The sequence below is a fragment of the Schistosoma haematobium genome, chromosome 3 (assembly GCF_000699445.3).
Source record: "Schistosoma haematobium chromosome 3, whole genome shotgun sequence".
In the NCBI taxonomy this organism is placed as follows: domain Eukaryota; kingdom Metazoa; phylum Platyhelminthes; class Trematoda; order Strigeidida; family Schistosomatidae; genus Schistosoma; species Schistosoma haematobium.
In genome coordinates, this window is record NC_067198.1 from 7,632,509 (window position 1) to 7,660,229 (window position 27,721).

Genomic DNA, 27,721 nt, shown 5'->3' on the forward strand with positions numbered 1-27,721 from the left:
AGAAAACTACCTGGTTTGGTATGGCTTACTGTACACACTCATGAGTGTAAAATACTAATCGAATGTAAATATTGAGCTTCTAACTCTCCTGGTTCAACAGACATTACTACAAGTGAGTCATTTGCTAAGGCTACCTCCCTTGATTTTTCCAGCAAAGTAGTTTGTAGTGATTTCAACATTTCCATCACTAAGTGGAAGACACACTCTGGCCAACTGTGCTTTGAAAGCATACCTAGATCCTCAAACATGTACACCTGCCTACACAAAATCACAAAATTCTTGACTTGACATATTTTGGCTTAATGTCACACCGACATTAATGGTGGTTGGCAAAACGTTTCAAAACAGCAGTCATAAAATAGTTCTCTGCACCCTTCAGATTCTTGCCAAGTTCAACAAAATAAAGACGTTAAATAAGTGTTTCCAATATAGAGACTATGTAAAAGCTGATAAGGAAATCTTTCGATTTCTAGTAAATCGGGGATAATCTGAAACCAGAAAAAGAAGTTACGCAAACGGATAATTCAGTGTTTCCGTCTACTAGCCTCCGTTTGCGCGTGTCGATGATTAGATTATGGTGTTGTAGAAGGTCTATACCAATGATTGGCATAGAAACATCTGCAACAACGAAAATCCAGTGAATGGGTTTGCGTAAACCCACGTTCAGGTAAACGTACCTTTTGCCATACGTAGCGATAGGTTTTCCGTTTGCCGCCTGTAAGTTTAAAGCCGATTCGTGAGGCCGATCATTGAGATTCGCTGGGAGAACGCTAACTTCTGCGCCAGTGTCGACGAGGTAGCGAACTCTCTTTGTCACATCTGTGACGCATAACAGATGGCTATCTTCGCCGGCTATGGTTGCCGTTAACGCGTGCCGGCTTGGAAGTTTCCCGAGTTGTTTTTCGAGTCAGTCGGTTTTGAGTTGGGAAAATTGCAGGGTTTTCTGCAATTTCTGGAAGACTTTCCATACTGGTTATGATACCAGCACCAGTCGGGGTTATCCGTCTCTCGTGGTCTAGAGACAAATCGCTTACGTGAAATCTTTCTACGTGGGATGTGAGATCGCTTACGATCGTTACGAAAATTAAGATAACGCGTAAGTGTATGACATAACTCGGTCATGTCATTCTGAGTGGTTTGAGGCTTTTCTTTGACTGAAAAAACCTCGGTAGTAGAAGAATCCGTTATTTCTAAGATACGACAGACATATGCAGCCAGCTCGTCTAAGGTGTTGTTCTGAAACGAAACCAGAACCGCTTGCACCTGTTGGGGAAGTTTGGACAAGAAAAGTTGTTTATATAGGCCTTCGTCGAAAGTTCTTAGGCACATAACATCTCTCATCCTTTGCAACATGTCCGTCGCAGAACCGTGTTATTAAAGAGTTGATCTAACCTTTGTCGATCGGTTAGGTCTCCTCGTTTAGAATCGAACGCTTGAAGGTTTCGTACGGTTCAGAAACATCACTAGTAAATATACTAGGTGTTACGTACCTTCAGTCTTCAGTAATAAGGATAGGCGGTCTATCGACCTATATTAATCCTTGCAGTTTGTAATACTGTTAAGGTCCAACCTCGTTTTGAATATATTAACAGACGGTGCTGATATTACATGTTCCGGTAGAGAATTCCAGTAACTCACTACTCGGTGCCAGAAACCGAACTCCACACGTTAACGGTTTGATCTCGGTTTTTGAACTTTCTTCGAATGTCCTCTCAAATGATCGGTTCTAGACGGAAGCAAAAGATAAGACATGTTAATACCAAGGTCATCGTTCAGTATGTTGTGAAGGAGAACATGGGTGAGGACAACCAAATTGTATTTAGCACAAATTACAGAATTACTTGGTAAAATAGAAAAACCATATAGTAAATCATTAATCTGCAAAATATCATTCCATCATATCAAACCGGACTGTTGCTGTTGCAAACCTCAATCCATTGTCTCACATTTCATTGTTCATGCGATTTCTTACAAATTCCATTGTGTTCTCGCTCTTCCTTTCTTGATCTTCTCCATCTTCTGCTGCCAGACATTACGTTCTTTTAACTCACGTTATATACTACTTATATCAATATAAGTAGCACGCACCACACTCGTCCCCCCTTTTAACAAGTCGCTGTCGTAGTATTTCTGATCTCCGTACCACTGTTTTCTTTGATGCTTTTCGTGACTCACACCCATGATGGTCTTGAAACCATCTCTGTAGTTGACTAGCATTTACGCGCTTCTGCTTGTCTTCTCTCCTGTTCGTGTAGACCGAGCCGCGTCTCTCCGTGATAACATACGGTCCTCCCCATTTTGGGGCCAGCTTCCCCGACCATGCTCCCCCTGCTATGTTACTTTTTCGTTCTCTACACTTTACCAGGTCCCCCACTGCAAAGGGTTTCCACGTTCTCCTCTGTTGTTCTGCCTTCTTTGTGTCTGATATTTGTTTCTTTTCCACGTTCCTTATTGCCTCTCTCCTCTCTTTTCTTAACCTTGTTGTCGTCCACTTCTGTTGTTGTGGCCAGGTCTTATTATGCATTGGAAGTCGTGGTTGTCTGCCATACATGAGCAAGAAAGGTGACTTCTTGGTTGTTCCTTGTGTGGAGGAACGATGTGCCAGCAAAATCAATGGTAACTCTTTCTCCCAATTTCCTCCTTTTGATGCTAACCATTCCTTTAACGTCCGATTGTTTCTCTCTGTAAGCCCGTTTGTCTGAGGATGATACGGTGTAGTTCGTATTCTCTTGATGCCAAACTGCTTTAAACGGGCTTTAAACTCGTCACTTTCAAAACAGGGACCCTGGTCAGTTAATATCATCTTCGGTATTCCGTGACACACTACAATATGCCGGATTACCACCTCGGTCACTGTCCTTGCCCGCTGGTCTGCAATGGGTACGGCATCTACCCAACGTGTAGCATGTTCCGTCATCACTAACAGGTACTGGTTACCGCTCGCCGTCTGTGAAAACGGTCCCATCACATCCACCGACCATAGATCACCGACTGCGGTTACTGGGATTGACTGTAATGGCGGTTGTGTGTATCGATCGCTTTTCATTAGCTGACACTGCTGGCAGGTTAACACGTATTCAGCCACATCTTCTCTCATGCTCGGCCAGTATGCACTTTGTCGTAGTAAGTCCGTCGTTCTTGCGATGCCTGTATGTGCTACCTGGTGACACCCGTGTATCACTTTACGCCGCCAGTCTTTCGGGATCACCGCCACCCAATTCTCATCATCGTCCTGCCAGGTCAGCACTCCATATGAGTTCACTCTCAGTCGTTCCTTTTGCCGAAGCAGCGTTATTACCTCCTTGTCCATTGTTCGTTTATCTACGTCTGCTCCCTCTTTTATCACTCTGATTACCTCCCGAAGGTTAGGGTCAGCTTTCTGCTGCCGGACGAGTTCTAATGGGTCTCCCTCTAAACTATTCACCGCGTATGCTGTTAATGGCAGGTCGGCTTCCATGTCTGGTCTTGACAAGTAATCCGCCATTACGTCTTCTTTTCCTGGAACATGGCCGATACTGAAGTCGTATTCTTGCAGGCGTATCATCCATTGCGCCAACTTCCCTCGGGGGTCTCTTGCTGTTTTCAACCACCGCAGGGGTTTATGGTCGGTCTCAATGTGAAATCGTCTACCTAAGAGGTATGGTCTCCATTTTTCCACTGCCCACACGATCGCTAAACACTCCTTTTCGATGGTTGAATACTTCTGTTCAGCAGGTGTGAGGACGCGACTCGCGTATTCCACCACTCTATCAGCCTGACTCAACACAGCACCTATACCATGATCACTCGCGTCTGTGGCCACTGTAAACAGTCTTCCCGGTTCAGGCAGTCTAAGCGTCATCTGGCGATCGTCTAGCATGTTTTTGATTCGGTTGAACGTTTGTTCGGCAGTCTCAGTCCACGTAAACTTGGTGCTGCTCAATAACTTATATAAGGGTGCTGCTATTTCGTTGAAATTTTTGACAAACCGACTGTAGAACGCCGCTCTTCCCAGGAACTGTCTCAACTTCCTTTTCGAATTAGGTACTGCAATATTTTTTATCGTAAGAATTTTCTCCGGCAATGGTTTTATTTCTCCATCTCCCACTTTATGTCCCAACAATGTGACGCTACTTTTCGCTATCTGCGACTTGTTCTTATTATTCCGAAGTCCAAATTCGTCAATTCGCTTTAAGACCGCTTCCACATGCTTGATGTGATCTGTTTCTGTCTGACTGTACACAACTACATCGTCGCCATATACCTCGACATTATCTAGATTCTTGAGCAGTAGTGTCATTAATCTTCTGAACGTGAACGGTGCACCCGCCAACCCGAACGGCATTCGTTTAAATTGATACTGTTTATCACGTACAGTAAACGCTGTCTTGCTCCGATCACTCTCTTTTATAGGCAGTTGCCAATAACCTGACCGTAAATCCAGCACTGTAAACACCGTGGCATTCTATAGCCGATCTAATGTTTCCACCACTGTTGGCATTGCACAAGGCTTCAGGTCTGTTATATTATTCAATTCTCTGAAGTCGACACAAAATCTATACTTTCCATTTGGTTTCTTTACCAAGAGTACCGGCGAGCTATATGGGCTGTCCGCTTCCTCAATTATACCTTCTTTTAACATTTCCTGGACCTGACGATTTACCTCGGCCTCTAAATGCACCGGGACACGACGTGTTGCAAATATATTTACTCGACTGTTCTTTATCGGTATTTCGTGCTTTACTCTGTCACAAAATCCATACGGCTCCCCATCTCCAGTGAATAGTTTCGCATACTTTTTGCATAACTCGTTATTGTTTGGTTTCTTTGACGAGACATCCGCTACCACTCTTATTTCAGCCACTTCGCTACTTTCGTGTATTGTCAATGAACCATATTTCGTGACCACCTTACCGCTTCTTAAGTCAACTATCGCTTTTACTTCTCTTAGGAAATCTGCTCCTAATATCGGTCTCGATAAGCTTGTGGTTACCACGAACGGAAAATTTATCTCACCGTCTCCCACTTTTACGATACTGTTAGATACGCCAAACACTTCTAGCATATGGCCTCTTATAGTGTGGACAGCTAATGTACACGGCTTGATTCTCTTATATTGCTCTTTGCTTATTAACGATACTGCTGCACCTGTATCGATCAGACAAACTAAATCTCGCTCATTTATGTTCACTCTCGTTGTTCACTCGTTGTAACGTCTAACATATCTGCGTCTTCGTCTTGTTGGACAGTTTATCTTCCAATGTCCTGTCCCTCCACAAGCGTAACATTTATCGTTCCTTTTATTGTTCACTCGTATTGCTGCAATCTCACGCTCCAGCTCCTCAATCTTCTTCTCGACATTACTCATCTCCTGCTTTTCGCACCCGACCGGAGCTACTGTTCGCGTCATCAGCTGACGATTCACCTTCGCCAGTTCACTGACGTCCATCGGTTGCGCTGCGTTCACCAGTTTCAGCTGTTGGGAGACGGTGGCAGGCACACTCTCGATAAACTGTGACGCCAACAACTGTGCCTCCGACTCCTCATCCAGACTCGGCAGCGCACGGCGTAACAATCTGGTAAGCTCCACAGCCAGCACCAGTGGGTCACCATCGACCGGCAACCTCGCCAACCGGAACTTCTGCAGCGCGTCCCCTCTGTCCACTGGGCTGTCAAACTCCGCCGCCAACCGCTCCGTGACTGTCTCCCATGTGGTCTTCCCGCCAGCACCGTCCAAGCTGTCATACACAGCCTTCGCCCTGCCTCTCAGCAGCGTCCCCAGCACCACCAACCTCGCCTTCGGCACCCTCACTCCCAGCAGCTCCGCCACGGCTTCGAACTCCTTCAGGAAGCTCAGTACATCTCCGTCCTCAAACTCCTTCTGCCATGGAATCTTCATCCTTAGTGGAGGCAGCGACACTAAATGTTGTGAAGGAGAACATGGGTGAGGACAACCAAATTGTATTTAGCACAAATTACAGAATTACTTGGTAAAATAGAAAAACCATATAGTAAATCATTAATCTGCAAAATATCATTCCATCATATCAAACCGGACTGTTGCTGTTGCAAACCTCAATCCATTGTCTCACATTTCATTGTTCATGCGATTTCTTACAAATTCCATTGTGTTCTCGCTCTTCCTTTCTTGATCTTCTCCATCTTCTGCTGCCAGACATTACGTTCTTTTAACTCACGTTATATACTACTTATATCAATATAAGTAGCACGCACCACAAGTATACGATAGGCCAATATTAGATCACCCCGTATTCTACGGTAAGATAGCGGAAATAAGTTAAGGTGTTTCAGTCTGTCTTCATAAGATAGTCCAGATAGACCTTGTACCATCTTAGTAGCTCGTCGTTGCACTCCTTCTAGTATATCTGCTTCATACTTGAAACAAGGACACGCTGCTTGAATCCCGTATTTTAAATGTGGTTGCACATAAATCGGGTATAGTAATCTAAACATTTCATCATCTAAATACTGGAAAGACCTACGAATTGACCATAATACCCTATAGCCTTTTGCAGCATCAGCCTTACAGTGACTAGTGGTTTTGAGATCATTGCTTAATATGACTCCTAAATCTTTATAGTTTCTTGCTTTGGGTAGCAGCAATCCACGTAGTGTATAGTCATACGATTCATCAGAGTTTTTTTAGCTGCATTACTGCACTCTTATTAGGATTTACTTCCAGTGACCACCTGTCTAACCATGCCACCAATGAGCTAAGATCGTCCTGTAATACTATTCTATCCGACATACTATGTATGGGTCTCCAAATCTTTATGTCATCGGCGAAGAGTAGAACGGATGATTTTGCTACGGTTGGCAATTCATTTACATAAAGTAAAAAAGTACCTGTTGAATTCCCGCGGTAGTGCCTTGACTACTGCGTGGAATTGTGCACGTATATCGTTCACGCCGTGCTCGTGGAAGTCGGCTTCTGCGTAGCAGAACCAGGCTTCGATATTGTCGGGCCAGAAGGGCATGAGTTGGAACGAGGGTGGGGACATGGTCTTAATCTTAAATACCATAGGAGTCTGTTCGATCATAGGGGAATATTAAGTACGAGAATACGAGGGAAAAATATATAGATATCCTGAGACACGGGGAAAAATATCACTATGTATAAAAATTAAAAAATAAGGCAATAATATATAAAAATCCCAAAAAGGAACAGACTCACAGTTGCAATTAGGTGGACCAGATCACGTCGGCCTCACCAATGAAGATGGCACAGGTATTCAATGCTTGGCGACGCTTTTACCAGCAACACCTTATAATGTAATTCGTACCCACCAAGAGAAATCAAAAGACAGAGTCGATGAGATCGGAAGAGTGTATTTGGCGATAACTAATATATCGGAATTCTCTGATCTAATCTGGCTAGCGATTGCGGTGGGTGTTGAGCACAGCGTTACCACACGTGATCTGGTGCGGATGCATGACCGAGCACCTTCAGCTAGATGAGTCCACTAAAACATATGGTCAGCATCCAATGTTGAAAACTTACAGAGCTATTTATTTTGGGGATTTATTTACCGCTACATGAGTATTTAAATGGGTACCCACAGTGTCACAAAGGTCATTGGAAAATTACATCATTTGAAAAATAAACTTGAGATTCAGGTAAAAATAAACTATGTGACAAACAGAAAAAACGTCGGGTTCACCAGATTATTGTGGTGGATCAAATATTGTATTAACTCAAAAGATGATAATAAAGTTATTGTCCCCAAAAATTAATGTACTAATATATTAAGTATAATTCATAAACACACGAAAACTTTAGAGGATGTTACTTAAATTGTCAGGCCTTGGAGTGTTCGAGATGCATTTGATATAAAAATCTGCAATTATAGGTAACCAATGATCCCAATGAATATTGTTATAATTCGAGCGTATATCCGAATGGAGTATATAATGGAAATATGGTTGTGGTTTATAAATGAAGATAATAGATATTTTAGGGTTAAGTTGTTGTAACAATAGGTAATTGGGAAAGAGGAGCGTGAGTGTAGCAGTGTATCTATGAACGGTTACCAGTGTGCCATGTTCTGTGGTATTTAAAAAGGAAGAGGAAGTATTGAAGGCCATGCAATTTTCAATAACTTTTGCAATCACTTGTAGTAAATCTACGAATCGTGAGAATTAACACAGGAAATGCAAATAATATAAAGAACTAACCACAAAATAATTTTGTTGTTACTATCTCCACGCGATCACGCATCTGCACCAGACCACCAGTGGGTACGCAATATGACACATCCCTTCCAACTGTCAGCCACACTACAGCAAAAGCTTCTCCACACATCGATAGTCTTTCAAATATATCTTCGAGCCCCTTCAGTTCTGATTCGACTGGATTATTATACTCCTATTATAAAGGTGTTACGTGTGAAGGCATCTTTAACGTTTTGTGTTACGAGACGTCTGTTCATTTCGGCGTTCCTTTTAGATTCTTGTTCTGTACCCGTCGAAATATTCCATACTTCTTTCAGATTCTCATTCTCTAATATTTCAAAAACAAAATGTTTCTGTGGAAGTTATTGGAAGCGCTTGAGGACAACGCTTATAGGAAAGAAGTGTGCAAATAGCAAAATGGTAAGATAAAAAACTACCTTTGATCCGAAATTATTGACTTATCGATTTATTGGCTCAGTGTTTTTAATCGGGCAGTCGGAGTTAGTTGGAAGCTTAGTGAGCTGGGAATGCATACGCATTTGATTGGGGAATTTACTTTGACGGTTATTCTAGCAAACTGATCGAATTGCTATTTACATGTTGCGGCAAGCAATCAGTGGTCGAGGACGAATGCAATTAGAGTCAAAAGCCGTTCATAATAAATGATGCATTAAATGCATAACCAATCAGCTAAAGACGTCAACTTTAACGTGTCATTTTGTGCTTTATGATAGTGTTCCCAAATAAATTTCGGAAGTATTAGCGACGTCGCAGGACGAAGTCATATGTTCTATGTATATTTCCGGTGGTATACCACAGGGGTGATGAAAAAGAGGGAAAGCGGAAGGGCAAGAAGCAGAACAGACTTTGTTAGTGACCAGCGAAGTTTATAAATATGTTTGCAAGTAGCTGATGAACATTACGAAATATAATGAATTCATATTATCTAACATCAATGTTTGTTTTGGCTTTATTTAAATCCACAAAATGGAAATAATTCCATAAAAGGAAGCCGGATAGATATATTGGAAGAGTGAAAGATCAACTCGCTGTTATTATGCTCACTTCTCTATAGAATAAATTTCACCTGTTGCCAAGTCATTTTCTGCTTGTGGTATGATACTAACCGGTATATTACGGCTTCATCTAAGAACGTGCACAAACATTCTTGGGACAAAAAACATCTCACAAAAGTTCCAGTTGTCAGCCGCAATTTGTCGAGATTTATCTACCTTCAATATTGTCCTTACTCCAAAAATCTGTTTATAGCGAAGCAAATAATCCATTTAAGATAACCATAATGCCTGAAAGCCTAGAGATTTTAGTTCTCCCTAGTTATAATTATATTTTTGAATAACGTTCACGTAGTTTCATTGGTTATTACGTCCTGGAACTCGCACCTCACAGATTCCTTACAACAGCTTCGATCAAAAGATTTAGTTATTATTAAGGGTGTGAATAGTGGCTAGCGTCCTGAATTCCACTGCTAGCCACTATCCATCATTGCTTATAAAGCTTGTGAATCAAGGCAATATCGAGACAATACGCACAGTATACACATACGCCAATAACAGACTGGTCAATTGCAGTCTTAAACCTCAATGGGAAGATTCAAGCAAAACAATACCAAGTGAATTGAAATTCACCCCATTGCACAAACAAGTGACTACTGGGACTCAGTAGCTAAGTGGATAACGTGATAGCGTTTGGAGCGAATGGTACTGGGTTCGAGTCCCAGAGTGAATATCAACTCTGGGATGCAGATACATCCGGCTGACGAGTCCCAAACAGGACGAAACGCACGTCGAACTGAATTCCACTGCTAGCCATTATTCAATATATATGTAAGATAATAATTCTTGCCAATTAGTGTAAATATTTCATTCCTACTAGTTGTGGAAAGACTAGCTTATTGGTGACAAGGTTCAATAATTCCCAGTTATATCAAGAATGTAAATACTTCTTGTTGATGAGTGCAAAACCTAAGTTTGGAACATTTCGTCTACGTACGATTGAAAAAGTGAATGAGCGCATCGACCCTTGAGAACTGAGAGATCTAATAAAAAGTTGAAAATAAGTAGAACTATATATTTGACAAAAAGGAAGTGAGTAATCACTTTCACGCACTATTTCCAATTCATTTTGACGATAATCTAATTTAAATGATTAAAACATCTCACAAAAAATCGGACGAAAAGCAAAAATAAACTAAATATCTGAATGTAAAAGTTATTTCATGTAGAATCAAATTAAAAACCAAATGCTAAATAAATGTACATGTATATTATAGCAATTTTTAAAATCGGACATTTTTTCCTATTGGACCACTATCTTCAGCTAATTGTTTACGCTTTTGTATGATTGATTGTATTTTTTGTAATTGACGATCTAATTCAGCTTTTTCATCTTTTGGTCCAATACGACGTGTACGACGACCATCAGCCATTTTAACACCATATTGAAATGCAGCTTTTGGTAAAGCTTCTTTATTCGACATATAATCACTATATTCTTCCTGTGTTTCAAAGTCCCATCGACCAACTGGACCTTTTTTATTACCTAAATCCATTTTGCTAAAATCAGCTTCATCATCAGAATCACCCATAGCATCGTATGATTCAGCGAAACCGGGATAACATTCATCGTAACACGTGACTTGAGTTTTAGCAAAGAATCGTTCAAGACTTGCCTAAAAATAAATTTATGAAAAAAGGACATAATTGTGCAATCATGAGTTGTGGCTTCCAGACAGTACAGATTCACTATGTTTGTTGATTAACATCTTCTTTCTTACATCACCTTCGTCCTGAATAGAACGAAACGCTCGTCGCGGACTCCATTACTAGCTACTGTTCAACCATAATAAGAACTTGCGACTAAATAGCATTATCAGTCCAATCTGCTCAGGATGCACACATCCCACGTAGAAACTGACCAGCTGTGGTCGTTAATACTAATAACATGAAAATAAATAACACTCATAAGTTAGCTTACATGGTTCACAACTGATCATCTTCGTTACACACGCAGATTTTAACTATCCGGAAATGCCGTTTTACCGATTTCTTAAATGATAGGTGTTGTATATATATACAAAGCTTCACACGAGAAACCGAAGGTCATAGGATCGGACTGCCGGATAACCCGTGAATATGCACCGCTGAGTCCCATAACAGGCTGAAACAGCTATCCAGTGCTTTCAAGTTTCAATTATGGTTTAGCTAAGACCAGTTCGTGATTTAAACTTTGAAAACTTAACAATCCCCTCAAATTCGCCACACTAATATATATAACCCTCAAGTGAAGCATACATCCTCTTAGGTTCGAAATAAACTGAATTTACCGTAAAACGTTTGTTGAGAAGGTTGATAGTTACAAGAAACTTATAGGTGGAACTACATAATATGGTTTATAGTAAGACAAAACAATTTAAATTATTTAACAAAACAACTTCAAACGTAGATATACGAGCGAGGAACTTTCTTTTCCATGAGCCTTCTTCGGGTTCTACAATTACATATCTAAATTAATACTCCAAAAAATTAGTTAGGTTTAAGGCACGTCACTCAGCTGCAACGTAGGACTAGGCACATATACACATCTGTCCAAGTTGCCACACCTCATTAGCACAACAAGACGGACACGAAATTCATAGAGGTAGTTACTTCAATTGTAGTAATATATAAAAGAAAGATTGTGTATAATGATAAAATAAAAGAAGAAAGAATTAGTGCGCAGAAAGGTATATATCAATTTTAATCTCACGCTTTAACTAGAGACGCAATTGTGATCGGTTCTGAGCCATGTCACCAAGAGTCTCCAACCATCGGTTACGAAAGTCACGCGGACCCCAACCAAGTAGTCTGCATCTACCAACATGGCTCAGACTAGAGGTTAGTGTCTTCAAGCACTGATGCCACGTTTTGGTTTGGCCGCCCCTAATTCTCTTCCAACCATCTCTAACACCCGTTAGCATTGCACGTCGTGTTAATCGGTGTTCAGGCATATGTGACACGTGGACCAACCATCTCAGTCGATGAAAATTCACAATTTCATCAACTGGTTTACCATCATTCCCTAATACCCTACGTCTAACCTCACTATTACTTACCCAGTGATCCCCGCAGATGCAAGCAATATTTCTAAGGCATCCGTGATCAAATACTAGTAGCTTACGAGTGTGTTCTATCCTTAATGGCCATGTTTCGCTGCCGTAAATTAAAACAGGACGAACTGCCGCGCAGTATACTCGTCTTTTAGTTGATAGACGAATATCTCGCCTTCGCCATAGGTGATGTAAGTTGGCAAAAGCCAAACGAGCTTTCTGAATCCGTACAGAGGTTTCGTCAGACTCGAACCTATTAGGGCTGATCAGACTTCCAAGACAAGTGAAGTTGTCAACGTATTCGACTACTTCATTCCCTTGCTTTAGTTCAGGTGTTGACGCAGGCCAGTCCTGAAGCAACAACTTGCATTTAGAAGGAGAGAAGCGCATCCCAAATATTCTGGCATTGTTCCTCAGTCCTACCAGACGACTTTGCATTTTATCAGCGTCTTCACCGAACAGGACTATGTTATCTGTATATACTAAGTCGATAAGTGGACCTCCTGGAAGGATATCAATACCCGAGAATTCAGTCGACGAGAGCATTATTTCCATTAGTAGGTCTATGATGAAGTTAAACAGAAATGGAGAAAGTGGACAGCCTTGACAAACACCACACCTTGACAGACACTGCCACAGAATCTCGCGGTCTACCGAGTCAAATGCTGCTTTTAAGTCAAGAAAGACCACAATTGTCGGACGCCGATAAGTATGCCTGTGTTCTAGAACCTGACGAATGGTGAATATGTGGTCGATGCAGCCACGACCAGGTCTGAAGCCAGCTTGATCCTCTCGTGTTTGCAGTTCACGAGTCTTTGTTAGGCGTCCGATAATTATTATTGATCTGATTGTTAGAAGGGATATCGGCCTCGTGACTTCCGAAGAACCTCGTCTTTCATTCTGAGGCGTCATAATTCTTCCTTCGACTCCCAGGGTAGAGTTTAAATGGTTTAATTTGTTTAATCTGGTTAGTGTTTTTTAGCCAGATATTTTTCTACCGGATGGGGTGTCCGACCTCATGCCCAACCCTCCTCCTTTACTCGGGCTTGTGACCGTCATTAACTTTAGAAGAGCTACAGGCGGAATTTAATTTGGCGATGACTAACATGAATTGTTAACTTCAAATAAACTTAGTGATTGTGTCATTCCTTATTGATATGAGATGTTATAAGAAGATAACAATGATGGTAAGGTCTGAACATGTTGATAAACACTTTAATTATTTTCTAATATTGCTGTTTTGACTGTAGTCCCTAATAGTTTGTGTTTACCCCGTTCTTTCTTCTATATATTACCCCGATTGAAGTAACTACGTCTATGAATCTAGTGTTCATCTTGCTGTGCTAATGCGGTATGGCAACTTGGACCGATGGATATATGTGCTTGGTCCTACGTTGTAGCTGACTGACCCCGTTAAGAACCCTAATTGATCAACACGTACTGGATTATGTGTCGAGTGAATTTTACCGATGTTATTACTTAGCCAGTAATCCATCACAAACGATTAATGAAGGTTACGCAATATCATAAATTCATTAGAATTAAATGCTAATACCACAGGATGCAAGATCAATGATCTATGAGTTTAGCGTTCACGTGCGAGGCTGAGGTCATGGGTTCGATTTTCAGATGCGAACTGCTGAGGATTCCTACACTAGGATGAAATTATCATCTAGTATTTCCGGGTTCTATTTGTAAGCAAAATATTCTTGGTGGTGAATGTTTTAGTGATGCCCTAATCATTATGCTTATCACAGAGCTTTATGAGAAGTTAAAATATCGCCGTAAACTTTCCTTCTTTTCATCAACCGATTTGAAACTAGTTATTCAAGTGAATACATTCCTTGCCAAGAATTAATCACCACATCATATAATCTCTGGTTGGAACGATGAATAGGTATACAATCTGATTAGTTAACATTGTGCATACCAGTACTAGGGGAGTGGACCCCTAAGAAAACCATCTGCTTCGGTTTTGGCGCCCGGACAGTATCCTGGCCCTCACGCAAATCATTTGATTTGCGTGGCACATATATATTTAGTGCCTCCTTGTACCAATGTTTATATTTTTAAATTAATGAAATCGACTGCCCAGTCTAATTTACTTGAGTCCTACGTAAGATTTATTTACTCATTTATAAATAAATACATATATGCATATAACCTACTTTTTCCTGTAACCTATTTTCATCTTTAACATCAAAACGTTGACTTAATTCATTTAAAAATTCTTTAGTAGCACTTATTGAATTATTTGTGACTGAATCAGCATTGGCGGGAATATCGAAGTATGATGCTTGTGCACTATTTGATTCAGCATTGGTGTTACTATTACTACCAGATGTAGTAGTATTAGAAGCGGGTAGACGATTACGTGAATTCGACACTCTAGAATCCTCATATGGTAAATCCATCCTATCGTTACTTTTGCATTGCTTCTTTGTTGTCGGTAAGTAATCGTTTCCGGTACCTTCAAATATAGCAGTATCTGTTATCAAGTAAGAAAGATAAGTCCAATTAGGTAACAAAAAGATATACATTTTACGTGTAGAAAAGTGTGATAAAAGTAAACTACAACACTGACAACCTTTAGTGACTTATCGGTCAATCATGAAACAATGTTAGGTTATATAAAGATATGTAACAAAAAATAATAAATCTCAACAAGTGAAGTTTCCACATGATTAATGAACGTTAATACATTGGGTCAATCAAAAATCGGTCAAATGATAAATGCACAGGATTGGCCAAGAAATAGGTTATATAATCTAGTAATGGGACCTACACTGTCATTGACTTTTTATATATGAGCACGTATACAGCACGACTTACTTAGTCAATAAAATCCCTATATCAGTTTTTTGCTCGAATAGCAGGTTGAACTAGCGTATAGGGAGAGTACATAATAGTATAAAATCTTGGAAACCAAACATCTTCACAAACGTTTACATATTGGATTATTTATCACAGTAAACGAGACGAAAGAGGGTTAGGTTTGTATATTAGGAGTTTGGATAGAGATATCAGTTACGAATGTTAGGATAATTTGTATCCATAAAAACACTATTGACCACGCTATGAATCAGGTGTTTGTCGAAGTTTGATTTACATACCATTTCACATAAACACGAAGTGCCGCTGTACAAATGACATTTTATCAATCGAACTTTTAGGAACTAGGCAAATATAATTTCCATTTAGTTTTTAATAAGACACATGTTATCATCTTTTAATGAGCTTTGAATTGAGGGCACGAATCCGGGAGGGGCTATATTATATCAGATTGGTTCACTCAGTCATAACTATTATATATAGATTTACCGAAAGTTTTGCCAAAATGACTATACATAATTATTAGTTAGTTAGAACAAAGCTGATTGACATATGTAAATGTGTGAGAAAAACAAAGTAAACAAAAATATAGGTCATCATGATGAACAAGAAGAAATGTAAAAATATGGTACACAAAAAACTTCGATTAGTTAATATATAACCGTCAGAGTCTAAATGATGGGTTGATATTAGTTGAACAGCCATTGAAAACCAGGAGACAAAGGACAATGTGTGGCACTCCCCATTAGTGTGCGTTAATGACCCCACTGAGAATCGAACTCAGAAGCCGATAATAGTGGAGCACAACTATGTCGGATGTGAGTGATAGTTATACACCGCCTAATATCCCGAATTGGTTGCCGGCTCAGTGGTTTGGGCGAGACCTGAAGGTCTTAAAGCTCAATCACTGATGGGGTCGCGAATGTACATTACTGAGAAGTTTCATACTAGGCCGAAACAGACATTCAGTGCCACTTGGTCTATGATCATTTAGCTATGCTCAGTCCGTAATATCGTAGTGGATTGGCTTAGAAATAATTCATCAAGCCTAGTTTATCAATCACCCTGATAAACCTTATTAAGTATATCCCGATAGTGTACAAATTCAGAAGGCAACACGAAGCGCCGACTACAGTTTATTATTGGATAGCACAGATCATAATGCAAACAAAGTGAATTTGAGCAGAAAGGCTGGTGCGCACAAACAAGCGAATACATAGGCGGATTCCGAGTCAAATCGAAACGAAGTGAATCAATTAATAAGATTCAAGCACATATATATGTGGGAAAGCAAGTGATTCATCGAGAGACTTTTAAGCAACTACTATTTAAGGTGTAGTGAGGACTATGCGCGTAGGCCGTTATACGTAATCAAACATACATGCTTATACAGACATGATAATAATAATAATAAAAAGGAATTGACAAATTGTTACCGTTCGAATAACACTGTCTGTTGAATGAATTAATTGAAGTAGTAGATAAAATTACCCGTAAACAAACCCAATTGTAGGACAGGTGCTATAATGCAAACTATGAAATTAACAATCTCCACAATCCCTTTATACTAATGATATATAATACTTTGGAACAACGTGATTAAAGTGAATTTCAACAATTGCATTACTAAACTTTCGTGTCAGTTTATATTAAAAGACAGGAAAACGATGCAATTAAATATCTGATCTATAGATTAATTGGGTAAATGTAATTTGATTGTAATTGACTCCAAATACAAATATTTCAAATTAACAGGAATTAGTCCATTTGATAAACTTAGATGGTGTAATATGGCGAAGATTATCCAGTTGTCTAGTTGACTATTTATTTTCATGTATAATTGTTCATAACAAGTATATGTGTGGTCACATTGTCCGAAATGTATTGTGCCAACTTACAGCATAGTTCCGATAATTTTCGTCCTCTTATGATAATATACTAGTAATGATTAGTACTCATATTTGTGATATACAAGTTCATGAACTTCGTTTTGCTAGCCACAGACTATTTTATGTAAGGTTTGCTATTGCTACCCAGTCAATCATACGCAACGCAGAACTGGGTATATATATGCATCAGTTCAAGTTGCTGCACTATATCAGAATAGAGATACCAGATTACTACAATTAGTAGCAGTAACAATGGTAGTGGAAAAGATTAGGAATAGAAGACAAGATTCAAGAGAAAATATGGATTCGTTGAATGATCTTTTAAAGAGATAATTAGGAAACTTAACATGTAAAAGGAGACGAGTGAATACACCTGCGTTACTGTGAGCAATTCTGACCTATATCATCCCAAGTACTGAACCACTAGTCGCAGCTTTTGCGTGGATACTATCCATTATTTGGTCGGACCGAAGTGCACGGAGCGTAGTTCGGAATGATGATGTGTAACTGACTGGAACCAGAGTACCATGACTACTAAATGATCGTTGCTTCATATTTACCAAACATACTTGACGGGTTTTTGTTATGCATTTTGACGGTAGATTAGACGGTGTATCAAGTTTACCTTTGAATGTATTTCTTCGGTATTAAGAAAATGGATACTTCTTTTAAAATTATTGATCATATATCTTACTTTGAATGACTGAAATTGCTTTATCGTGGTAAATTGTACAATTCATGACAAAAAACTAGAGTGAATTAAAACAACACACTGATTTCACCACAATTTGTGTAAAAATATCTCCAAAAAACTTTTGAATTCCTCCAATTTCTGTGTTCTTACATAAATTTTATATTCGTCTAAAAATTATTGTGTAGCTGTTATTAAATTACTTCCTATCAAGATAATTTGCTAACATTCATATTTCGTATTAAAGAATCTCAGTCAATAATGTGCACGGTAACCAACATAGAATATATATGCGCATCAGGTAAATTCAACACAACACACAAATACACCGATACAATATATAATTTTTCCTTTGATTTTTGGTAATAATAATAATTATTATCATTATAGTAGTCTACAGCTATCTACGTGGCTCAGTTAAATTTTCCGAGATGTTATGGACTGAACTCCGCCTGTAGCTCTTATAGGGTTACTGCCGGTCCCAAGCCCGGGTAAAGGAGGAGGGTTGGGGCATGGGGTTAGCGTCCCCATCCCGTAGAAAACTAACTCGCTAAAAATACGCTTACCAGAAAAAATAATCCAAACCATTTTAACTCTGCCCTGGGAGTTAGAAGGTCTTCATTTAGAAGAATTATGACGCTTCATGGTGAAAGCCGAGTTCCTTCGGAAGCCACGAGGCCGATGCCCCTTCTAACAACCAGAGCAAAAATTTTTATAGGTACATGGAACGTTCGAACAATGTGGGAAACCGGGAAGACCAGTCAAATAGCAATGGAAATGAGGAGATACAACTTAGCAGTACTGGGAATCAGCGAAACCCACTGGACCCAAGCTGGACAGAAAAGGCTAGCTACGGGAGAGATGCTGCTATACTCCGGTCACGAAGAGGACAATGCTCCACACACTCAGGGAGTCGCTCTTATGCTGTGCAAAGTAGCACGAAATGCACTTGTAGGATGGGAATCTCACGGATCCAGAATCATCAAAGCATCATTCAAAACAAAGAAGGAGGGGATCTTAATGAATATTATCCAATGTTATGTACCCACCAATGATAGCAACAACGACATTAAAGATCAATTCTACGAGCGGCTGCAGTCAATCATTGAGAAATGCCCAAGGAAGGACCTAACTATTCTGATGGGAGATCTAAATGCCAAAGTCGGAATAGATAACACTGGATATGAAGATATTATGGGACGACATGGACTGGGAGAAAGAAACGAAAATGGAGAAAGATTTGCAAATATATATGCATTCAACAAATTGGTCATAGGAGGCACAACATTTCCACACAAGCGTATACACAAGGCTACATGGATCTCACCGGATCACACTACAGAGAACCAAATAGATCATATTTGCATCAACAAAAATTCCGAAGGACAATGGAAGATGTGAGAACCAGGAGAGGTGCTGACGTAGCTTCAGATCACCACCTAGTTGTAGCCAATTTAAAACTGAAGCTAAAAAAGAACTGGACAAGTGGACAAACAGCAATACAAAGGTTCAATACAGCCTTCCTTCGAGATACTGTCAAACTCAATGAATTCAAGATAGCTCTCAACAACAGGTTCCAAGCCTTACGAGATCTACTGAAAGAAGAAGAAACTACTATGGAGGACAACTGGAAAGGCATCAAGGAAGCATTAACTTCAACGTGTCAAGAGGTTCTCGGTCTAAAGAAATACCATCATAAGGAATGGATCTCTATAGAAACACTGGACAAGATCAAAGAAAGGAAGAACAAGAAGGCAGCAATAAACAACAGCCGAACACGAGCAGAGAAAGTACAAGCACAAGCTGAATACATAGAAGCAAACAAACAAGTGAAGAGGAGCATTAGAGCCGACAAGAAGAAATACGTGGAAGAACTAGCAACGACGGCAGAAAAAGCTGCTAGAGAAGGAAATATGAGACAGCTTCACGATACAACGAAGAAACTAGCAGGAAATACAGTAAACCAGAGAGGCCGGTCAAAGACAAAGAAGGCAAGCTAATCACTGAAATTCAACAACAGCGTAACAGATGGGTAGAATACTTCGAGGAACTCCTGAATAGGCCGGCTCCAATGAATCCACCGGATATCGAAGCAGCACACATAGATCTTCCTATAGATGTCAACCCACCAACGACGGAAGAAATCAGAATGGCCGTCAGACAAATCAAGAACGGGAAAGCAGCAGGACCCGACAACATACCAGCTGAAGCACTGAAACCAGACATCGAAGCAACCACAAGCATGCTTTAGCTTCTATTCAAAAAGATTTGGGAGGAGTAACAAGTGCCGACCGACTGGAAAGAAGGATACCTCGTCAAGATTCCAAAGAAAGGAGATCTGAGCAAATGTGGAAACTACAGAGGCATTACACTACTGTCAATACCAGGGAAAGTCTTCAACAGATTGTTGCTGAACCGGATGAAAGACACAGTAGACGCCCAACTTCGAGATCAACAAGCTGTATTCCTTAAGGATCGGTCGTGCACAGACCAAATTGCAACACTACGGGTCATCGTCGAACAATCAGTTGAGTGGAACTCGTCACTATACATCAACTTCATGGATTATGAAAAGGCATTCGACAGTGTAGATAGGAGGACGCTATGAGAAGTTCCTCGACAATACGGAGTTCCTGAGAAGATTGTCAATATTATCCGGAACTCATACGACGGACTACAGTGCAAAGTAGTGCATGGAGGACAGCTGACAGATGCATTCCAAGTAAGGACCGGAGTCAGACAAGGCTGTTTACTCTCTCCCTTCCTCTTTCTTCTGATGGTCGACTGGATTATGAAGACCTCGACATCTGAAGGAAAACACGGAATACAATGGACAGCTCAGAATCAATTAGACGATTTGGACTTCGCAGATGACCTAGCCCTCCTATCACGTACACACGAACAGATGCAGATGAAGACAGCCAGTGTAGCAGCAGTCTCTGCATCAGTAGGCCTCAGCATACACAAAGGGAAAACTAAGGTCCTCAAATTCAAAGCGGAGAACAGCAATCCAATCACTCTTGATGGCGAAACTCTGGAAGATGTAGAGTCCTTCACATACCTGGGAAGCATCATCGATGAACAAGGAGGATCCGATGCAGACGTAAAGGCGAGGATTGGCGAAGCATGGGCCGCATTCCTACAATTGAAGAACATATGGAACTCAAAACAACTTTCAACCAGTATCAAAGTGAGAATCTTCAATACGAACGTCAAGGCAGTTCTACTGTATGGAGCTGAAACTTGGAGAACTACAACAACCACAATCAAGAAAGTACAAGTATTTATAAATAGCTGTCTACGCAAGATACTCAACATCCATTGACCGGATACCATCAGCAATAGCCTTCTGTGGGAGAGAACAAACCAACTTCCAGCTGACGAAGAAATTAGGAAAAGACGATGGAAAGGGATAGGACATACATTACGCAAATCGTCAAACTGCATCACGAGGCAAGCCCTAACTTGGAATCCTGAAGGGAAGCGGAAAAGAGGAAGGCCAAAGAACACATTGCGTCGGATAATAGAAGCAGATATGAAAACGATGAATTACAACTGGACGGAGCTAGAAAGGATTGCCCAGGACAGGGTTGGGTGGAGAATGCTGGTGAGCGGCCTATGCTCCTTCACGAGGAGTAACAGGCGTAAGTAAGTAAGTAAGTTATGGACTGGTTTCATGTCTTGGTTCAGTCGCCCCTAACTTTGTTTCAGCCTACTACACCTGACAACATCACCTGATGAGGTGGGAAGTGGCTGGACATACGTAACACATGTTCCAACTACCTCAGTTGATGAAGATTTACCATATCATCAACAGGTTTGCAATTGTTACCCAGTACTTTATCCCTAACCTCGGCAATGCTTTCTCGGTGGTCACAAAATAAACGAGAGGTTCTTCGACGATTTGTGGTTGTCACAAGATGATTTTGACCCTTTCTTATATGTTGGGACGATAAGTGATTGAGACCAGTCAGATGGAACAACGTCTAACTCCCAGATCTTAGCTAAAATATTAGTCAACCTAGTCGCTAAAATTGGACCACCATCCTTAAAGACTTCTGGAGCCAATCCATCTGGACCAGCTGCCCTTCCTCGTCTCAGATTAACTATAGCTTTCTCGACTTCAGCAAGAGTTGGGGGACCTACTTCAATGTTCCATTCACACTGTCTGGGAATGGAGGGTAGTTGTAGAGTAGCTGAAGGCCAGCTGAACTGTTCCCTAAAGTGTTCCGCCCATCGTTCTAAACATCTGGACTGGGAGTAGATGACAGTATTGTCTTTTTCCGAAATAATCTCACTTACACTTGACTTATTAGTTCCAGTTTCTTTTATTAGTCTGTAAAGCTGTCTTGTGTTCCCTATAGTCGCCGCCTTTTCCATCTCTTGTGCTTTCGTTGCCCACCACTGCTCACGGTCGTTTCTTAGACTTTTTCTTAACCTAGATCTGATTTGTTGTCGCTCTTCATCATGTTCGGAACCTGATGGGACGAGTTTTCGAGAATCCATCAGTGTGATAGACTTTGAAGAAATCCACTGGTTCTTTGTAACTCTGTAGTTTAAGTCACTAATAGACTTCATTGCTGTTTCCACAGCTGTTTGTATATCTTTCCAATCAACATCTGGGTAAGCCTCGTTTTCAGAACTACCTAAGTGTGACCTCAGTTGTTCCTGGAACCTACTTTTGGTTTTCTCGTTACTCAACTCAGTTTTAATTGGTCTTTTTAGTGTTGCTTTTTTGCGTACAGTGAGGCGCAAGCAGATGCGTGCTCGTAATAAAGCATGGTCGGAGTCCAAGCAGGCACTCCAGAATGGGCGACAATCTTGTACCGACCCTCTCCAACTATGACTGATGGCAATATGGTCTATTTGAGTCCATCGTTGGTTTGGTGTAGGGGGTCGCCATGTTAGACGATGTCTTTCCTTATGCTTAAAATTTGTGTTTGCTAAAAATAAACGATTGTCTGAGCATAGTTGCAGCAGACGATCACCATTATCTGTTCGCTGTACCGGTATACTAAAATACCCACCTAAATGCCTTTCTGTTTGGTTTAAACTACCTATCTGGGTATCTGGACTCCGTAGTTAAGTGGATAACGCGATGGTGTTTGAAGCGAACGGTACTGGGTTCCACTCCTGAAGTGAACATTAACTCTATGATACAAGTACATTCAGCTGACGAGTCCCAGAATATGATGAAATGCTCGTCCTGAATTCCGCTGCTAGCTACCACCCATCTCTAGCTAAAATGTATCGCTACTACTTAATTGGTCTTTTTTATCATTATTGCAAAACATACTTATTAGCAGTCTGGGTGGAAAAATAACTATAAAGATATTTCTTCGCTTTAATTACCTTTTAACTGTTCTTTAGTTGTTTTTTATAACATTTGAACTATTAAAAACGGTGACTTTATAAGAAACATCTTAGCCAAGAACAAGCGGATTCATATATGAAACGCTTAGTGTAGATGTCACTCACGGTCAAATTCATTAGCAGTGTGTACCTGTATACACAAATCGAGTTTAAAGAGAGGGAACGAAGAGCTGGTTGATATGGGTAATATGGATAACTACTAAAGTTTTTGTGAAGCAGCAGTCTGGGTGGGTGAATCAGTAAACACTTTCTTATTAGGTTGCACGCTAGATTTCCAGCTAATTTAGTTTGAGCAACCAAAAAGTGTATGACTCAAAATTGATCGCAAAAGCTCGTTATAAGCTATCAACGAGTTATAGAAATCTAAGCCATTCAATTGTATAGATATTACCTAAGAAAATTTAAATTTAAAAAAAACACGGTAAATTCCAATGGGTCTCTAATAGTCACGAAGACTACACGATACACAAACAAGGAGAATATTAAGTGAGTCATTTACGAGGTACATATTCACGCACTTGTCTTTGAGGTATATTTTAGATGTGAATGTTAGTGGTGAGGCGGGATGGGGTTCGAACCCATAACATTCATATGCTCAGGTTTGAAGTAAGTAACCTGATTGATAAAGTTAAGTCAGTAACTGTGATCCGATTACTGTAGTAATCTGCCGTTGATGATTAATTCACTAACACAATCAACTCCTACAGAGAATCAGTCAAAACTTCAGATCACAATTACCACCTTTAACCGTAAAGCAGGATAATGAAAGCATGATATTATTGTAGGTTTGATACATACTTGTCCAATAATTGTCCATAACCACAACGTTTTTCTATCGAGTGTCATCAGTCACCCAAGAAAGTATTTGCAAATTATTTAGCTTAGTGGTTACCAACTGGAGTGGTGGTTTAGTTCTGATTAATTCACATAGCTGGTCACAAATTCGGACCTCACTCCATTTAATCTGTTTCGGGAAGTTGAGTAAATAGTCTTCATATAATATGGCTTGAGGTCGAATATAGGAAAATGTACTTGGTAAATGAACTAAACTGTTCTGAATTTAATAAAATTGAGTTGGAATTAATGCCTGGCAGAATGGTTTACATTATTCGTTTGTTTCAGAAATGATTAATCTCCTCAAACGTAACAACATCCTCTAGTTAGTAATACAGTGGATCACATTCGTAGTGAAAAAAAAACCTTACCAACTAATAACAATAAACTTACTAGCCATTTTATGAATAAGATGTCGATTGTCTTCATAATCAAATTCAGATTTGTCAGCAACACGTCCTTTAAGCTTAGTCTTCTTTGCATGTCGTTTGCCAGCCCGCAAATATGATAAGATTTGAGTAAGTTTATTAATAACAATTTCGTTAGTAGTTATTGCACCAGTTCCACGACCATCAATTTGTAAACAATCAGATTTGCTACGAATCACTGTAGCTGGTACTTCAAAATCCACTGAATCATCTTCCAGTTCAATACGATAAGCCATGCGACCAGGTTGAAAATATTCATTACGTTCTGGGAGACGTTCATTGAAAATAACATTGCATATACTTGCCGCTAGATGAGTACGAAATTGTATGCTTTCTTCATTATTAGTACTTTCTTTCATTTTATCAGGTTTGTTTAATTCAATATCCAGGGCTTGTTCGGCTTCAATTTCTTTATTTTGTATTTCCAAACGGACTTTTTGTAATAGAACATAATCAAGACCTTTGACCAAGTGAGTATGTTCCATATCACCACCAAGATACTTAGATTCCTGTATAAGCATTCGACGACGTTCAGCATGTGAAGCACCAGCAGCAGACGATGGTGCAACAGCACGATAGTCGGCTGTACGAGTTAAAGTATCATCATCATTTTCCATTTCACGTTCTTCCTCAACTTCCTCAGTTGGAGCAACTAGTTTGCCGTCACGTCGTTCTTTTGCACGATCTCGATAACGATGTGTTGATTCAGAAACATCTGATTTTTGAGCATCTTTTTTGCTACGAACATGATGACGCTTGTGACTTATCTTATGTTTACTACGATGAATAGTTTGACTAGGATCTTGGCGTATACGATCGGATCTTTCCAAATGGTGAGTAGAAATGCGGGTCCCAGTTTCATGTACTTCATCAATTTTTGAAGGTTGTACTGATGGCTTAGGTGTCATTAACAATTTTCGAAAATCACTATTAGATAGTTTTTGATTCGTAAAGTCACCATGACCCACAAACACATCAGGTGCCAATGGATTGGATACCGCTTCAATGAAGTCAGTCATATTCCTTGCTAAGTGAACAAAACAAAAGCATTATGTACCTAACTAAGCAGTCAAAAATCTCATTGATATATTAATTCACATAGTGTTGCATTAGGGCAAAAAAGCCGTTTAGCACTGAGATCTGTTGGTTCATTACGATTCTCCTTAAAAACGTAATACAATTAAACAATGAACCTTTTGAAAAATAATTTAACTTGGAAACACAGGAATTATATAAATTGAGCTGCTGTAAATCTTCCATGTATTGGAATAAAAACTATCAGGTATGTTGACAAAATGTTGCAAGATATGAGTAATGAGAAGCGACCTGTCAACAAGCAACTCAAACGGCTTTGTGGAGAAAATGAGCCTTATATTAACCGCTGTAATATCAGGATATGGAAATTAACGATAATCGAACATTAAGAGAACCTAATTAATACAATTTGACACGTAGTTTGTTAGAGATATGGTTTGGTGGAGTATACACCAAATAAACCGATATATTCAGATCCATGATGGTTACTTAGCGATAAATCGTTAATTGAGATCATAGAGCTACTTGTGACAATTATTGTTTTCGGTCATATGCATGGATATCAGGTTTCAAAAACATCAATTCGATGATAAACATTTGCTATTGAAACAAATAATTTATATAACGACTACTGATGAGAGTATGGTTCGTCAACAACTAATTTTTGGCTTCGTGAGAGTAAATTTACTGGAGACTGAAGTTTCTAAGTAGAGGCTTATAGGTCAAATTTCGAGGGGACGAGGAATTGAAATCTTTGTAGCTCCAAACTGTAAAAAAACTGAAAATTCAGTTTTCGAAGCGGCGGCTTGAACGCGTTAGTAACAACTTAGGTCCATGAGACCAGTTAGCCCTCACACGGTCTGGCTTGTAGCCAAGTACCTCTTGAACGAGTTAATAAAAATTGAGTATATGTGCTAGTGTATCTTTTATTATTATTTTATTTCAACACATAAATATTGGTATAAGAGGGCACCAAATATATATGCGCCACACTGTGTGTGCGGGCTGTAATACTGCCCGGGTGCCCAGACCGAAGCAGGTGGTCATCTTAGGGGGGCCACATCCCGAGCCTTTGACCTAAAGGTCTAACCCACAAGGCAGTGGAGCATCGTAAGGAGATGCAGTCCCATGGTAGCCAGGGACCGAAAATTGGTTCATACGCCATTTGTTCCTGCAGGATACTGGAGCCCATATGCACCATTGGTTTGGGATCCGGTTAAAGCTCCGGACATTCGCTTTTCGTCCTCTCATTTTCGTAAACAACATCCCCGCCACGAGAAGGCAGTGAGTAGGACTTCCCTGGCAGAGGCTGTATACGCGTGGCCGTGTGAGAGTATTTTGAGAAGAGTTGACTCCCAACTCTCGGCCATACCAGGGCATTGGGGGACCTAGAGTAATCTAAGTGATTTTTGAGAGACTTTGGTAGCTTTGTTTTAACAAATTACCTGCAGAAAAACTGCTCTGAAAATGACAAGTAGTAACGCAAACCTATTGAGACAAATGATCAATAGGGTCAAGTTGGGAGACATTTCTGCTGAAAAACGCGATTGTCACATTCTAAAGCGGCAGCAGAATAATAGACATATCTATCATTATAATAGTTGTAAGTCTAGTGCAAGATCATAGACTATACCAATTACTAAGCAATATTTTACCAATTTAACAAGCTAAGAATGTTATCACAAACACATGGGTCCCTACGAAATGTCTACAAACAATCCTGAGTAATGACCCAAGCGTGAAGACAATGATTTGAGTTCGTCTATGTGAAAGATCGTTCCCTTCAAATGGCATTAACATGGATTATAATTTCGAAGTGAACCTAGTCTTGGAGAAGTTAACTTGATTAGAATGTATAGATAACCTTCAAACGACGCTAAAGTGACTTTGAGGCAACTTACCTATTTACTGGGGTCAAGATATTATTGTAAGTTAATATAAAGAATAAGAATTAGAATCTAGAGTCAGAAACTGCGGTTACGAAGTGTGTCAAATCCAAATTAACCGCAATCGAAACTGTCAAAGTATTCCAATTAGTTGCAGATTCCGATCTGCGAATTAGGACAGGATTATGACGGTCTGTGCTATATCTTCGCTGATAAGATTCCACGATTGTTTAATTTCCTGCTGAATGTGAGGAGGGCACTCTTTCGGTAGTAGGTTCTGAGTTCAGCAGTTAAAAATATCCACAAAATAAATAGTTCCTTATTTCTTCAATATTGATGATGACCTCATCAGTTTTACTGGATTCACTTAACTAAAGGCTCCTGGTCACGTATTTGCTCCAAATAACGCCGTTTTATGCTTTTCCTACAACCGTTAGTCTGCTTAGTTCAAACGATCCTCGAGATATCGATAGCCT

General features: G+C 39.9%; 2 protein-coding genes across 2 annotated transcripts in view; one reads left to right on the forward strand and one right to left on the reverse strand.

The window, feature by feature from the left end:
* Positions 1–7,785: 7,785 nt before the first annotated feature.
* On the reverse strand, positions 7,786–27,708 carry MS3_00004917 (uncharacterized protein). Its single transcript, XM_051212896.1, has 4 exons — positions 27,261–27,708; positions 24,290–25,351; positions 14,446–14,765; positions 7,786–10,861 (listed from the first exon to the last, which is right to left on the reverse strand). The coding sequence occupies exons 2-4, from the start codon at positions 25,341–25,343 to the stop codon at positions 10,469–10,471; spliced, it is 1,767 nt and encodes a 588-aa protein (XP_051068821.1). The 5' UTR covers positions 25,344–25,351; positions 27,261–27,708; the 3' UTR covers positions 7,786–10,468.
* The window catches only part of CACNA2D1 (Voltage-dependent calcium channel subunit alpha-2/delta-1), a 125,766-nt gene continuing 118,683 nt past the window's right edge, over positions 20,639–27,721 (forward strand). The window contains exon 1 of the mRNA XM_051212898.1: positions 20,639–21,212. The gene's annotated coding sequence lies outside the window, so the exon portion shown is untranslated. The remainder of the gene's footprint in view (positions 21,213–27,721) is intronic.